Here is a 15,996-nt window from a genome sequence, read left to right as displayed (position 1 = left end):
TAAAAAGACAAAAAATATTCAACATTATGCCTTCTTCTGGCTAGAATACAAAATTTTAACTGTTTTAGCTACTCCAATATCAGCTTTAAAATATTAAATTTAATCAAGTACCTATAGGAGCATGATCTGTTTGATATCCTTGCAAGCAGTAGGCTTATGATGACAATGCTAAACGACTAACCTGTAATTGTGTACAATTACTGTTGAAGGCCTAAGCAGTGCAAGAAGAATGACTATGTTAATAATGGCTGAAACTCAAAACAAACTAGGCATTGTGATTTTGTAGGACCAATATAGCCTATAGTTCTGATGGCATAAGAACGTCCCTGAACAAAACTAACAATATGCAATGCAAATATGAGCCCAGCCGTGAGTCTGGCTACAGCAGATAACCGAGTTGTCAACATTTTCAGCATCAAACAGTATTTAAAAATGCACCAGTTGTTGTGTTTACAAAAGTCAATGAAAAACTGCATTTCACTTCGTACTCCAATGATGTTACCGACACATGCGCTTTGTCCATTACAGTACTTAGGCTAGCTTTATTCTATTCTATGTAAATGGGCCTGATTGGCTTTGTTACTCACTGTTCTTTAACAGAGGTCCACCTGGTTAAAATTCCTCGAGTTCACATATCCAAATTAAATGATCTACAACAAAACAGAATACATTACTAGGATTGCTTTCAGATGGTAAAAACCAGCGGAGTGTTAAATTATGATTTTACATTTAGAACATCTCAAAAGGTTTATCAATGAAATAAAACAATTTTATTCAGTTTGACTCGAAATAGGAGCATTTTTTCTCGAGTTATTATGCTTTAACGGATGGTGTTTTTGGCCTCTGGGGACATAAAAAAAAGTAAATCGGTCCCAGGTCCAGGTCTTACCATGAGACCAAAAGTACCTAATAGCTTATTCCCTATATGGGAAATTTGCTAAAAACTGCTAAGTTAACTTTCGTTAGTTTTGTTACTGGCTGTTTCTTTTAGTTGTACAACTGTTATCTTTGGCCAGGATCTTGTAGAGCCCTAAGATCAATGATAGATGAGCTCAATTTCAAACCATTAAAAAACCGTTGACATTTCCTTGGATTGAAACTGTGATCTTTCGATAGTCAGGCAAACCATGTAGGCCCTAATCACTCAGCAAACCAAAAACACTGGAGAGAGAAGAACAAGTGTATCTTATTTATGAGTATACGGTACTTTTAATTAATTTACTAGACACCTGGTAAGCAAATATCGTAACCTAAAATAGACAAACATTGCCTAGGCCTAAATGACATTTTATTTCACTACCGGTACAACTAAAAAGTTAATCTTTGAGTTAAGTTTATGATAAGTTAGGTCTAATTATAGTAGTAGGAAAAATATTGTGTATGACCTGATTTTCTGTGTATATAAATTAAAAAAGCCCAAATTCTGCCCAAATTTGATTAAATACAGAGACTATCGTAATCTTAACCTCAATGATCTGCTCTTAGATGCTTCTACTCAACCGTGGGATGTGGTTACTAATGATCCTGATGTCAATTCAATGGTCGAGCATTTTACTTTCCTCATTTCTAATCTTCTCAATAAACACTGTCCAATAGTATCTAAAAGAGTTTCTAAGCCACCTGCTCCCTGGATAAATGATTTTATTCGACAACTTCAAAAAAATAGAGATGCTGCATTTCGTAAAGCCAAGCGCACCAAACTCCCTGATGACTGGGCCTGTTACAAAAGACTCAGGAATCAAACCCAACAACAGATTAGAAACTCTAAAGCCAGGTATTATTATACATCTTTCTCCCAGAAACAATCATCCAAAACTTTGTGGACCAAAGTTAAGAACCTAGGTATCGGCAAGTCTAAAAATTCACATCAAATATCCATCAGTCTCGACACTATTAACAACTTTTTTGTGAATATTCCTATAAGTTCTGCAGGTGCCTTTAACCATGTTGCCGATATCACATCTAGACCACTTGACATGCCAGAAAATCAGTTTTTCTTTTCCCCAGTTAGTGAATTTGATGTTCGCAGGGCAATCCTAGGGATGACAAGTAACGCAGTCGGCGCTGATGATATTCCTATTAGGTTTATTAAAGACACTCTACCAGTTACTCTCCCGGTACTAACATGCATATTTAACAGATCATTAGCAACCTCTACCTTCCCCTCCATCTGGAAATCAGTCATTGTTCGCCCACTTCAGAAAATTTCATCTCCCAATACCCCTTCTGATTATAGACCAATCAGCATTCTTCCTGCCCTTTCTAAATGCCTTGAAAGAATAGTGCATAATAAATTCTCAGTTTTTTTGGAAGAGAACAACGTCTTATCGGATTTTCAATCTGGGTTTCGCGCGAAATATAGCACTACCACTGCTTTGTTGAAAATTACTGATGACATCCGCCGTGCAATGGATAACAGACAGGCCACCATTTTAACCCTCTTTGACTTTTCAAAGGCGTTCGACTGCGTATACCATCCTCTTTTACTCCTGAAACTGCGCTTGGCTGGTTTCTCTGACAACTGTGTTGACTGGATTGAGTCCTATTTATCTGATCGTCAGCAGTGTGTCAAAGCTGGTGACAAATGTTCTACTTGGGAGCAGATTACTAGAGGTGTTCCTCAAGGATCTGTTCTTGGCCCACTACTGTTCTCAATTTACATCAATGACATCACAGAACACATCACTAACTCACACTACCATCTGTATGCTGACGACTTACAGATTTACTCTCACTTTAATGTAGACGAGATGGATACTGCTGTGCGGCTCATGAACATTGACATTGAATCAATAACTCATTGGGCCACAAACAACGGACTTAAACTCAACATTGACAAAACTCAAGCAATGATTGTTGGCTACCCCAGATTAATGACTAAAATAAACTTTCTCACTGCACCACAACTTAGCTTTGACGGAAAAGACCTTACCTACTGCGACAAAGTGAGAAACTTAGGACTCATAATGAACAAACATTTGAATTGGTCTGACCAAGCAAATTCCACTTGTAACAGGGTCTTTGGGACTATTCACACCATCAAACGTTTTGCAGACTACCTTCCACTAAACTTGAAAATCATGTTAGTAAAAACTCTCATCTTGACTCATTTCAACTACTGTGATGTGGTGATCAATGACATGACTAATGAGGTTTCTAGCAGACTTCAGCGAGCGCAGAATTCCTGTATCAGATTCATATTTGGCCTTAGACGATATGACCATGTCACTCCCTATTTCAACCTGCTTTCATTAATGAGGCTAAATGAACTTCGGGAATTTCACACCCTCCGTCTTCTACACTCCATTATCAACAGTAAAATTCCTAAGTATTTATCAGATAACTTCCATTTCATCTCTGACATCAGTACCCGTTCCACTCGTAGAGGCTCTCTTCTTTTATCTACACCAATTCACCGGTCAACAGTTTTTAATAAATCTTTCTTAGTATCTGCAATTCGAATGTGGAATTTTCTTCCTGACCATATAAAATCCATAGAGAACCGTGCAAGGTTTGGGGCAGAGATAAAATCTATGATTTTGAGTAGCAGGCATGAATGAGTCTCTGGCGCTGGTGTGGCGGGTTGTTGGCGGCTTGTGTGAATGGACTTTTGGGTTTAAATTTAATTTAATTTAATTTCAACATTTTTATAATATGGTACCTTAGATTATTTAATTTTACTTATAAAGTGGATAGTTTATTTATGTTTTTAGAGGTTAAGTGGTAGAGAGGACTTGCTAGTCCTAACTTCGCCTCTTAAATAAAGACATTTTTCATTTCATTTCATTTCATTTCATTTCATTTCATTTCATTGTGTGGATTACGAGCACAAACAGTCTTTGCTACTCTCAAAATCAGCTTAAGCTTCATGTGGCCATCTACAGTTCTCAAGCAATGACGTACTTTGCGCTCTTAATACACAAGAAATAGCGAGTGCATTAAAAACAATAGGCTGCTTGCATGTCCAAACAAACGCATGTGTCCTGTTTCGCTCAACAAGAACACTGTTACGGTAATGTAAGTTATCCTTTTATCAAGAATAATAGAAATTGTGTAACGAGTTTGAGGAGGGTAAATGTTCAAACAGATGAATTTTTACATTGCAAACCTGTGATAAAACTTTTAAAAATGAAATATTTGATAATTTAAAACCAAAAACGTTGTTGTGATTATTTGTATCGTAATGAAAAGTAGGCCTATTGTTCACTAACTTACTCGTCATGAATGCATCATTTTGGGGCTCTATGTTAGAAACGACGTTAGGCTCTGCCTCCCCTCGGAAACCCCTCCTAAAATTAAGAATTAATTCTAAAATTAAGTGGGCCTAAATACCCTTTTACGCCACACGCAGGTATTTTAAGACTAAGTCATTAGATTTAAGAATCGGTACTGGTTAGGTAGGTAGGATACTAGCAACAAGTTGATTTACAGAAACTTCACAACTTGTTCATGATTCGAATTTGTGAGGGCTTTGTAATGGGTGTTAATAATTTGTATTAAGGAGTCCTAAGGCTTTGTATTATTACTCAGAGTAAGATTTTGTAGTACTAAGTTAACTTATGAACGAAGGACAGTGTTGTACTTATCAACCCTTAAATCTAACTTTGGCTGCAAAGCTTATTTAAATCAAGTGATTTGATAAAACCTTATCTTTCTTATGGATCGTACAAGTTTAAAACTCATTCACTGCATTATAGATATGGATTTTGTTGTTATAATAGGTGTCAGTCATTATAAACTTACCTTAGTTATAGACTGTTTTGATTGGAGTGTGCATAGCTGTCTTCTTTATTCCCTGACAGTAGATGATTTCTACATCGAATACAAAACTACCGGCTAGCTTATAATATTCTACCGAAAATTATTTTATTTGCTCCGAAATCAACACTAGTTAACACAACCCTCTGTTGAATCTTCTCTATTATTTCATGTTATGTTATGTTGTTCTTTTGTATTCTATATAAATTACATTCCTACCTGACTGACTGACTGACAATAATTGAAGAACTGAACTCGAACTGACACTGACGTAAACTCAAACAAACCAGATGGTATTTGTTATTCATCTGTCACCTGGTTGGAGACAGACTGTTAGGAAAGTAATACTGCATACAACCGTTGAGCACGTTTCTCAAAGTAGTTTATTTTATTTTACCTTCCAACGGTCAAGAACTAATTTATAATATGGTATACAAGATGACTTAATCTAACTTAAACATATACATACAAAGTAATTTTTGAAAATGACTTGCAGTAAAGTAAATACAATTTGAGCAGTATCAAAAAAGGAGAAAAACGGGCTTGAACTGTAGTATTTACAAAATATTTTAGTTTATAGTAGTGCAACTATATCAATCAAAAACACTCAAAAGAGGAGAAGGTATTTGCTGTATTTGCGGAAACTTAATTATACATATTTTTCGTAACCCTTTACTTCAATTAAAACTTAAAATCAGGGTTAATCAGTTTGGACTCCAGAAACTTTTGAAATTATGCAGTGGGTCTTGGAGTCAGGGCTACAGGGAGTACAGTACTAAAACGCCCTAGTCAAGAATAGGTTGATGCCTGCAACTGCAACCGCATATTTGTTGAACGCTTGTCTAAATGATTCTCTTGTTTACATTTCTCTTGTTAATTCATAAAACTGTCATAGCTACTTTAGTCCCATAAGCCTTATGTTAAAAATTGGAAATTTTAAGTTAGTTTTAAATTGCATTAGCATTATCTCTCTCTCTCTCTCTCCTGGCCACCACGAAATCTAATGCGCAGACTCACCAGCGCTGTGTTCATGAAAATACGTTTACATACATCACTAATAATAACAACCCTTTTATTTTTAATTGCCATTCCACAAATTCAATAATTTACTTTTTTCTATTTGACAGCAACTTAGCAGACGCACAGGTAGCACTGCCTATGTCTGCTAGTTCCATTTGTCTATTGTTGAATATTTTGGCTCATTAAAACTTGTATGTATTTTACTATTTTTAGTGTCATAAGTCTCTATTAAGTATATTTGATTTTATAATCACTGTTTGTAGCCAATGTTTTTTGGAATAAACTATATATTCATTCATTCATTCATTCATTCATTCATTCATTCATCTAATTGAAATTTGTTTGTTTACAAACCGTCTCTAGTCTAAGTAATCTTGTTAAGTTTGGCTGAAATACGTTCAGCCGTTATTGAGTGATGGTGTTAAATTGTTTGCATTGAAGTTGATCCCAAAGAGCTTCGCTCAACAAGACTACAAGATCGCGCCACTCATCCTACACTCATCTCCATTCATACTTGTCTTAAAATACCTTCTTTGTATAGTCGCCATTTAATTGAAAAGTATTAAGTATACATTTAATAACACGTAAAATGCTGATCGAGAAGTTAAGCTAGTCGAGGTAAAAAATATACAACAACAAGCAAACTTCTCATTGGTTGTTTAAATGAGTTTTACAAATGTGGCTGTGTCCTACAAAAAGCAAAATCTGTATAGGCCACTGTAATCATGTTCGCGCCTCAATAATATAAAGTTTAATGAAAAATAAAAAAAATATTTTTGGGCAGGATTGGAAAAAATGTCATAGCTTAATGTAAACGTGCCAATACTTTTAAAAAACCTGGTTCATTTTGAGTTATACATGCAGAGTAATATTGATTTAATATTTAACGCCCTTACAGGTACTACACCTAATATTTGACTAATTTGTTGTACAGATTATTACTCATAGGTATGATTTTCCTTTATTGATATTTCTCATGTCAAAACTAAAGAAAACAAACTGCTTGTACCCATGTATTTTTGTGAATTTGTGGAAATAATCACTTTTGTATTTGTATTAACCCTTTCAATCAAATGTGTTTGGATACCCTTTCGTTGCGTTTTCATTCCCTTAACCGCATTTAAACTGTTTGTTTAACCTGTTATAAAATCTAAAACTTGCATTGATCTGAATTGGTTTGTCCGAAAAAGCATCAGTCATAGACTAACCAAAACCAACACTAATGAAGTGTGTTAAAGGGAGTAACTTATGTATATAAAAATAAAATTGAGTTTTCTCTGTACATTGCTCAGAATTATATATTTTTTTGTTATTTTTACGTTTTATAGATTAAAGAAGCCTAAACAAGTCTTATCTCAATTCCTGTCTGTCACGGCCCAGAAGGCATTTTACGCGGCCCTCTCCTGAAAAAGCGAAAGCATCGATCGGGATTCAAATAGTCTTTTTGTATACACTGAATTGGCGAGAGTGTCATTAGCAATTAAAATATGAGCTCACTACTTTTGAAATCAAATAAAGGCCGTTCAAAACCCCAATTTTGTATGATTTTTGTCAAGTTTTTTGTTAATGTTTACCATATACTTCATTTATGAAATACCTATCTGTTTGGAAAATACGAAATCTATGAAGTAACGAACAGCTGTTCGGATACAGATTATTATTTAGCTGTCACTGGATATATGTTTACATCAAAATGTTGTTTACAAATACTGCAACCATTTCCAATCACGTTTTGTAAGAAAATCCAAAACCAAGTGAGATTAAAAACGCTGTGCCTTACATAACGGATGTTATTAATCACAAAAGTGCAATGATGTGTAACTGTAAATAAAATTAAATTTCTAGGCATCAGTGTGTATCAAATTGTATTTGAGTTTTGATAACCGGGAAGCAGACCCTGAAACAGTGTTGTATACGGAGTTTTGCATGCATATCTGGAAAAATGCACACTAAATATGCAAACCAGCTGCTGTTCTGATTATAAGAAGTTTTTAACTGACTATATGATCATGATCCCGTCCATACACAGCTAGTTTAATCTAACTATGGTTTTATCTATGCTTCAGTGTATGGATGTCGAATAAATTTTTCTGCAAAGACACTAGTGCATTGGACTAATTTACCAGCTGATTATATTTACAACCGATACTCCACTGATGGTTATATCAGCCAATCAACACCTAACGCAATATTTAGCTGTTATCTATGATTATGACGTCACTGAACAGCTGTGCAGGTGCAGTGTCGGGTCGGCCGTGTGCAGGCAAACAGTTAGAAGGACGCAGGGAACAGAGCGGGACATTTCTCCCGCAGCTGAGGGATAACATTGGATATTTCTCCCGAAGCTGTGGGACAAGGAGGGATACGTTTGGTGAACGCGGGATTTTACCATAGTTGAATGGAAACTGGAATCACGGTATTAGTGTTCGTCGGTCGTCCAGCGCGTGTGTATTTGTTGTTACTAGTGTACAATGCCGGTCCTTCCAGACCATGAGGTGGTCAACACAGAAAGCATATCTCCGTATAAGGGTAAGTAATTTTTACTTGTTCTTGAAGAGTTAATGTTGCAATTTTATCTGTACTTTTAGGAAGTGTTATCTCATTCGTCTCGAGGATTCGATCTAAGGGCATAACTATTTTGACAGATTTTAAAATCCGGTATTAAAGGTGCAATATTATCCTGCTTGTTAATTCGTTATTGAATACTATAAAAAGATAATGTATTAAATAAATTGCATTGTCGTGTACATTACTCTATACATTAAATTACTCTAATTTACATTCGAACTTAAGATGCACTTACAGATATGAGATCTGGAATAAAACAGAAACCTTCCAAGTCGTGTGGGATTATTTGTTTCAAATTGTCACGTTTTTACAATACATAATTTGATAATATATTGTGACACCCCTTAGTTGTGTCACAATCAATAACACAGTACATTAGTAGTGGTGTATATTTTAATAATTGTTTGAACTAGGGGTGATTTTTTTTAGGAATTAGGCTATATTGTGTCTGAAAATATATATATATAGGCTGACACATTATTTCTGGAGCTTAACTCAAACATAAAGTGCACAGAACACCAAGTTAACTATACAGTCAACTGTAAGATCAATATTGTACGAAACTATCATTTTAAGTTATTAGAAACATCATAACCCTTTACCGTAATCGTTTATGTGTTTTAATGGACCTAGGTTAAGTTTTTTCCAAAATGGCAAAACTAAAAATGATGAGTTCTAGGACTCTGCTTTCTACTTTTAAAAGGTTGGGGACCTCAACAATGAATTTTATCTATGCAGTTAAACATCTGATTTTTGTGTTAGTATGTATTTGCCATAATATCAGCTGATTCTTCCTTCCCAAACTGTGGAATAATCTAATTTTTATCCAACAAATTCAAATATAATTATTTTAAATAGTTCAGTTAGATGGAGTGACATATTTCGGTTATTTACATTTTTGTGGTTTTATTGGATTATTTATGATCCATTTCAATTATTGTCCAATTATTCACAGCCAAGAGTGAAATACATGTTATTGTTTTACAAGTAAAAGTTCTTACATTTGTCATGCATTTAAATTACGAGTTTAAAGGTAAAAATACGCGTGTGTACTGTGTAAGAATTAAAACAAATTTTCCATTTTCTGGCCCCTTTCAAGCGCATTGAAGAAGTTGGACTGGCCCCTTCAAAAATATAAACTACAACAACTGCTCATCCATGTACGGCTAACCATCTCTACTTGCACTTCAAAAACATGCTTGACCAAAGACAAGTATTAATTGAAATTTATTTAATGTCGTAGAAGTTTTAATGTCCGATTTGTTTACAAGCGGACAGATTCAACAAAAAACCTTTGATATAATTTTTTCTGAAATTTTTTTCGTAATATTACTTACTATACGGTAACTCAAAATTATGAATTCTTATTTCTTCAACATCAATTGAATACATTTTACTAGGACAATAAAATTAAGTACTATAAGAAAGTACGTATTATAAAAATTGGTAAAGAATAAAGATGTTTACTTCAGTTTTTACTTTATTATTCATTTTAGAAACACCAAAATTTATTTTAGTTTATGTACAGGAATAACTCGATGTTACATTTAATACGCTGTTACAAACGGGTGTTAAAGTGTCTGCTGTTCGCATTAAATAATTTCTGCATTTAGGGCTCTACTTTACATTATTTAAATAATGAATTAAAAGTAGTACGACATGTCAAATATACACCCCTTGAAGGCATTTCTCGGCTTTAAAAGATCAAAAATGAATTAATGAATCAGATGTATTTTTGTATCTTTATCAAGTGTTTTTCACGAAATATCTAGTTACATAAGAGCATGTGTTCGATTGCTTCAATTAACATAGCAATTTTTAACTGTACACTAATCCACATTGTTTAGCATTGATATATCTATTAAAAATGGTGTGTGTATTTTGTTTTAACTTTCGAACTATAAAATTTACTTCTGGAGTAGCCTACTTTTCCAAAAAATCTACCATTGTAAGACAAATGAATGAAAAACAACACTATAGGCTAATAACTGATTATTAATATTATAAGTCTCTATAAGTAAAAGAATTATAAGGGAAATAATAAATTAAAAAAAACAAATGGAAAACTTGTACAACCTATACAAATATACATAAAAAAATTTAAAATAAACTGTATTTCCTGTATATTTTTTTACCTTTATTCAAACTATCTTAACGCTTCATATGCATTTGTGTAAAAAATAAATAGAAGTCCTACATAGTGGTGGATCCCCCTTAAATGATAAACTATCAGTTTTGTGTTGATATCTGCAGCATATCATACTGGTATACAACTGCTGTTATCATTATATCTTACAACTAGACTAGTTGAGTAACAATACAACGAAATTATACAACAATGTGTATGTATGTATAGTATAATCACCCAGCTGTTGCACAACTGAACACCGCTTTTGCAAATTACAGGAAAACAGCTGATACTGCTTTGTCCTGGGAACACAACTTATAATGACACACAGCTTAGTATTTGATTTGAATTAAACTCCTTTAATAGCAGGAATATAGGTATGCTTAATAAGGACCTGTATGTATTTGTTCAACTAGAAAATTAGCTACCAATTAATGTAGCCAAAAGTCATACATGCATTTTAAAGCATAAAATTAAATTCCAGAGTTGTTATTTTCTTGTATTGGCATGCACTTCCTTTCCAGGTTGATAATACCTTGGATACCATGTTATATACTTATGTTAAATTTCATATTTGTATGATAACGTGTGACAACAAATCAGAATTCTACTTCTTTTGGGACCACAAAGATTTTAATTGCACATTTATTATTACTTTTATTTTCTGTATTACTTTTATCATATTTTTTATTAAGTTACGAGGCCAAGAATAGTATTTACTTCAGACAATCAGTTTAAATACTGGTAGAAAATGACTCCGGAAAATAAATTATTTTGGGCCAAAATTAAAGAAATTATTTAGATAAATATGAAATATTCAGGAATTTATGCGAAGGTAAATATTCTATAACATTCAATCAATCAACATCATCAAGATAGCCTACTTCTGTTCATACGAGTATATACCATCATATTTTTTATTAATATTAAAAGATTTTATTGGTAAAAGTTGTAATGACATTATAGGTGAAAATTATTTGCATTTCATTAGGACATTTGCTATTTACTTCAGCCTGAAAGATTTTAAAGATTGAAACATACTTTTTAGATTTGATTTGTATTGCAACATGAAGAGTAATATTCTCACTGCTGAATACTTGAGGAAACAACGTTGTTCGCGCCGTAAAAAAAAAACAAGTGTGCCTGGGTAGTGATCCCAAATGTAATGTAAAGAGCAAAGTTATCTGGTGTATTATTAAACTATAGCTTTCGGCTGTTTGACCATCAATTTTGTGATATCTCAACCATATCAACTTGCACACAGTGAAGTAGCTTTTTAATCACAAAACTCACATAATCTGAGACCAGAGTAGTGCAGAAACCACTAGGAAATACCAGTAGTGGCTTCATAATCATTGGGGTAAGGAACCATTCCTGAAAACTACACCTATATAAAACAAATCTTAGAGTTCAGCGTGTCAAATGTAGACTTAAAGTTTCCCTTTTGCCTTCAAATCAAGTCTGATGCCAACAATGCTTTCACCATACCGGTTCCTGAATGACTATAAAAAACTTCGTCAGATATTCAGACTGGCCCAAAACTTTCTACTGTTCGGTATATGTTTGATTTGAATATTACAACTTTTGACAAAATATTAACGGCTAATTATTTAGTTGGTTCTATCACGAGAATAATGATTTTTTTAACGGTTTATTTGTACTCCATTTATGGTGTTGGCTGGTTAAGTTATTCCAGAGGTTATTGCCTACATAAGAAATCATACGCTGAAACCATCACTACTCTAGGAACACATGTAACAACGTACCGATTTCTCAAAAGGGTTGTTAAATTTATTATATAAATCAACTACATTTTCATTAGTTTGCGAACCAGCATGATCAGATTATGGGAACGGGGATTTATAAAAGAACGATTCCAAGTGACACAATGCATTAAGTTTATCAATATTTTATTTAGGCCTAGTTTATAACATTTTTTATAGGTGCAAATTAATTTTGAATTTGATTTTAGATGTTGGTTGCACTTTAGTTTAACACACTTAAATCCAAAATGCAATGAATTAAATTTCAAATGCCATAAACGGATGAGTGATTTAATAATTAAATTAATATTTATCAGGAGAAAGGTTATACCAATGGATATTCTTTGGTTATACTTAACGAATAAACAGACAATATCTCTAGGAATACGATATATCTTTAAAATGTATGTAATACGAATGCGCCCAGAAACACGTAAATTGACTGACTCTATTCCTGGTGATTTCTATGAGAAATAGTACAAAATTGTTGTGGATAGAGACAATTTTGCAGCTTGTAACATTTTTTTAAAGTGTCGACATTGTTGTTATTCTTGAGTGACAACTCATCCCGTACAAATTTATTTATCTCTCACAACAGTGAACAGTATACGTCCAGACATTTCAATCACATGTCAAAATTGTCGCCAGTTAAAAAATAAACATATCAAAGTATTTGGATGATTTTAACCATTGTCTGAGTAAGGTGCTGCAAAACACTGATTTCTGTCACATACGTTAAATGTTTAACCAAACCAAAAGAGTGACTTTTTGTAAACTTAAGCGTCTTTTATGTCATAGCCCAGTAGGCCACTATAGTGTAAAAAATAAGAATAAGGCACAAATTAAATTTCTCATGAAAGGGGCAGTACGACTAAGAGAAAACACCATTCAATGGTTATTTTACCCTCTTTGACCCTATATAACATTGAATGGCCAGCCACAAATAACAATGTAAAACAATAAAATTAAAATTCACTGTTTATCACGTGAAGATTTTTTTATAATTTTGGTAAAATTATTTTCCGTGACCTACGCAGTATTTTAGTTTGAGGCGTATTAGTAAACACCATCTTAAATAATTACCTATGATTGGGTATTTCAGAAAACGTGAATATGTTTTTCGTATAGATTAACAAATATTTGTTATGCTTTATTTTGTTTATTTACTCTGAATTTTTCCTTTACTACTTAGGCTACATTGTCTGTGATTTTTATAGATAGCTCATCAAAATACAATAATATTGAGACCGATATTAACAGTCTAAACAAGTTTTCAATTAAATAAAAATATTTGACACAATATGTTTTATTATTTTTTGTTATTTGTTATAAAACAGAGGGCGGATGGATTTGTAAACACAATATTGTCAATTTCTTCAAAAACACAATGTATAATGACTAAGAAAGTCAAGCATATATCAACTCCCCACATTCATAGATAGCATACCAAGTTGTTTTATGTTTTGTAAATTCATTTCATAAAAATTGTATCTCACTCTTTTTACATACGTATTTGATACACGCACCAATTTATAACTTTTTTATTCCTGCTCATTGCTTGTTATCCCATTTCATTTAATTTTATCCCTTTTATCCCACTCACAACATTTAAAATATCCCACATCAGGGAGAAATCCCGCGGGTGAGAATTCCTATCCCACAAGTGGGACTTCTTATCCCGCAAGTGAGACTTAATTCCCTCCACGTTGCCTGTGGGTTTGGCAGTTCTGGCCTGATATCATATATTACACATCCTTACGTCATAGATTAAACAGTATAGATTTGTCACGAATATAGATAAGTAAAATGCACTTTACAATGTTTTTCTATTCGGTGTACGGGTGTTAATGTTAATGGTGTATGTGTGATATTTATTTCTTACTAACTAATTGTTCATTAACTTTAAACCTATTACAGTATACAAATACATACGGTACATACTTTTGCAAAATATTGTTTGACCTCTGTAATTGTAAGATGAAAGTATGCATTTATTGGACATTTAATAAACATCAACTCACATTCCAGGCTTCACAATAAACACACATAAGCAAATCCTAGTTGTTGTTTAATAGGCTGGAAAGTCTACCATTTCTGTGCCCAAAATCAATGCTGGTTTTCAGATTCAGTAATATTTGCTCGAAAGTAAAGCAAATCGAACGCGAGGTCGTCAGGAGCGGAGATACTTAAACGAGTTGTAAAAGATCTCTCGTTATCCTTAAGATTCCAGTTTTTGCTGCACAGACACGATAACGTCTTTTTATTGGTTTTTACTTAGTTTACGTATCAAATGACACGACAAAGTGAAGTAATAGCACAAATAGAGAAAAGAGCATGTCTTGTAGTAGACTACATGTTTTAAATTAATAAAACACATTGACATACTAAAAAGGTACACAATATTTTTAATTGGGGAAAAGATCCTCATTAAAATCACAACCAACATTTAAACATATTAAAACACTTTTTTACTGTATGCACAATTGGCAATGTTGTTCTGCTAACTAGGTTGTGTAAATTTCAAACCCAAATTTTACACGGGCTGTTAAAAAAAAATAATTTAATTTTATGCTAATTGATGGTTTTTCGTGAAAAATTTGAATAAAAATTATTAACTAACATTTTTCATTGGCTTTGAAAGACAAGAGTTAAAGTGAAGAAAAATGCTGGTTACAAGTTTCCAAATTTCAATGGTCTTCTTCACGTTTCCCCACCTCTCGTCGTATTGGCCTTGAGAAGCAAACATGCTGAATTTTAATTAGGGTTTTGGGATTTCTTCGTTTACTATTTTCCTTGTTCCATCTCCTCAGTTTAGCCATCGAACTTTGCACACAATAAATACACTCCAACTAGAAGAGATTTAAATAGTTTATAGTAATATAGTGCGATGCCATGTTGAAGTTTTTTTTTATTCTAGAACCTAATTTGTTTAAAAGGATTAAAATTAGCCTCACTTTTTTCAAGAGATTGCAATGTATTCTGGACCTCTTATGGTTTAGCTTCATTATCAATCCTCAGTAGAACCAATATAAATACTCCACCGCAACAAACCTGCAGACTAAGCAAATTTCAACTTGTCTGATTACATTTTTACTAAAATATTTCCATAAACAAGACATATTTATCCAAATTCAAATAACATTAGATTCAATGAGTGCTTAGGTTTGCTGCAAGTAAGGTAAAAAGTGTTTTTGACCAAACCTTAATAGCATAGGATGAAATGAATAAATTTGCCAAATTTTATTAACATATATCCATGAACAAGTAAACTAAAACTTGAACGAATGGTGTTTTTGGCCTCTGGGGACCTCAAAACGAAAAAGTAAATCGGTCCCGGGTCCAGGGTCTTACCATGAGACCTACGGTAATAGCTTATTCCCCTATATGGGAAATTCGCTAAAACTGTGGATCAAAACTTAATACATTAAAGTTATCCAAATGGATGGGGAAATTCGGTAAATAACCAAAAGTAGTATTTTACCACGTTTACAAAAACCTACAGATTGGTCCATACTTTTGAACAAATTGTTGGTTATAGGTTATAGTCATCAGCAAACTTCACATTTCAACATTTCACCTGTTCAATTATTAAATCTAGCTATATGTGCTAAAAGTAAATTAGCGTCCGTGCCTTCTTATTCTTTACAGACCACATAAGACACTACTAAAGATTTCAACTTCACTTTCTGTGCAATGTTTCCGCGTTTGTAAAGGAGCTTGATCGCGCATGCGTAATGGACGAATCGTGTACGCAGCTGA

At 33.3% G+C, this 15,996-nt stretch overlaps 1 protein-coding gene across 1 annotated transcript in view; it reads left to right on the top strand.

The window, feature by feature from the left end:
* Nucleotides 1–8,175: 8,175 nt before the first annotated feature.
* LOC129000015 (alpha-tocopherol transfer protein-like) overlaps nucleotides 8,176–15,996 on the top strand; it is a 38,530-nt gene continuing 30,709 nt past the window's right edge. The window contains exon 1 of the mRNA XM_054426859.1: nucleotides 8,176–8,307. Within this exon, the coding sequence (XP_054282834.1) occupies nucleotides 8,250–8,307 (58 nt within the window). The 5' untranslated portion in view covers nucleotides 8,176–8,249. The remainder of the gene's footprint in view (nucleotides 8,308–15,996) is intronic.

Source organism: Macrosteles quadrilineatus, unplaced genomic scaffold (assembly GCF_028750875.1).
Source record: "Macrosteles quadrilineatus isolate MER2022 unplaced genomic scaffold, UCM_ALF_1.0 Scaffold_8__2_contigs__length_117827958, whole genome shotgun sequence".
In the NCBI taxonomy this organism is placed as follows: Eukaryota; Metazoa; Arthropoda; class Insecta; order Hemiptera; family Cicadellidae; genus Macrosteles; species Macrosteles quadrilineatus.
Note: the sequence above shows the minus strand (reverse complement) of the source record. Positions and strands in the feature narration are given on the sequence as shown.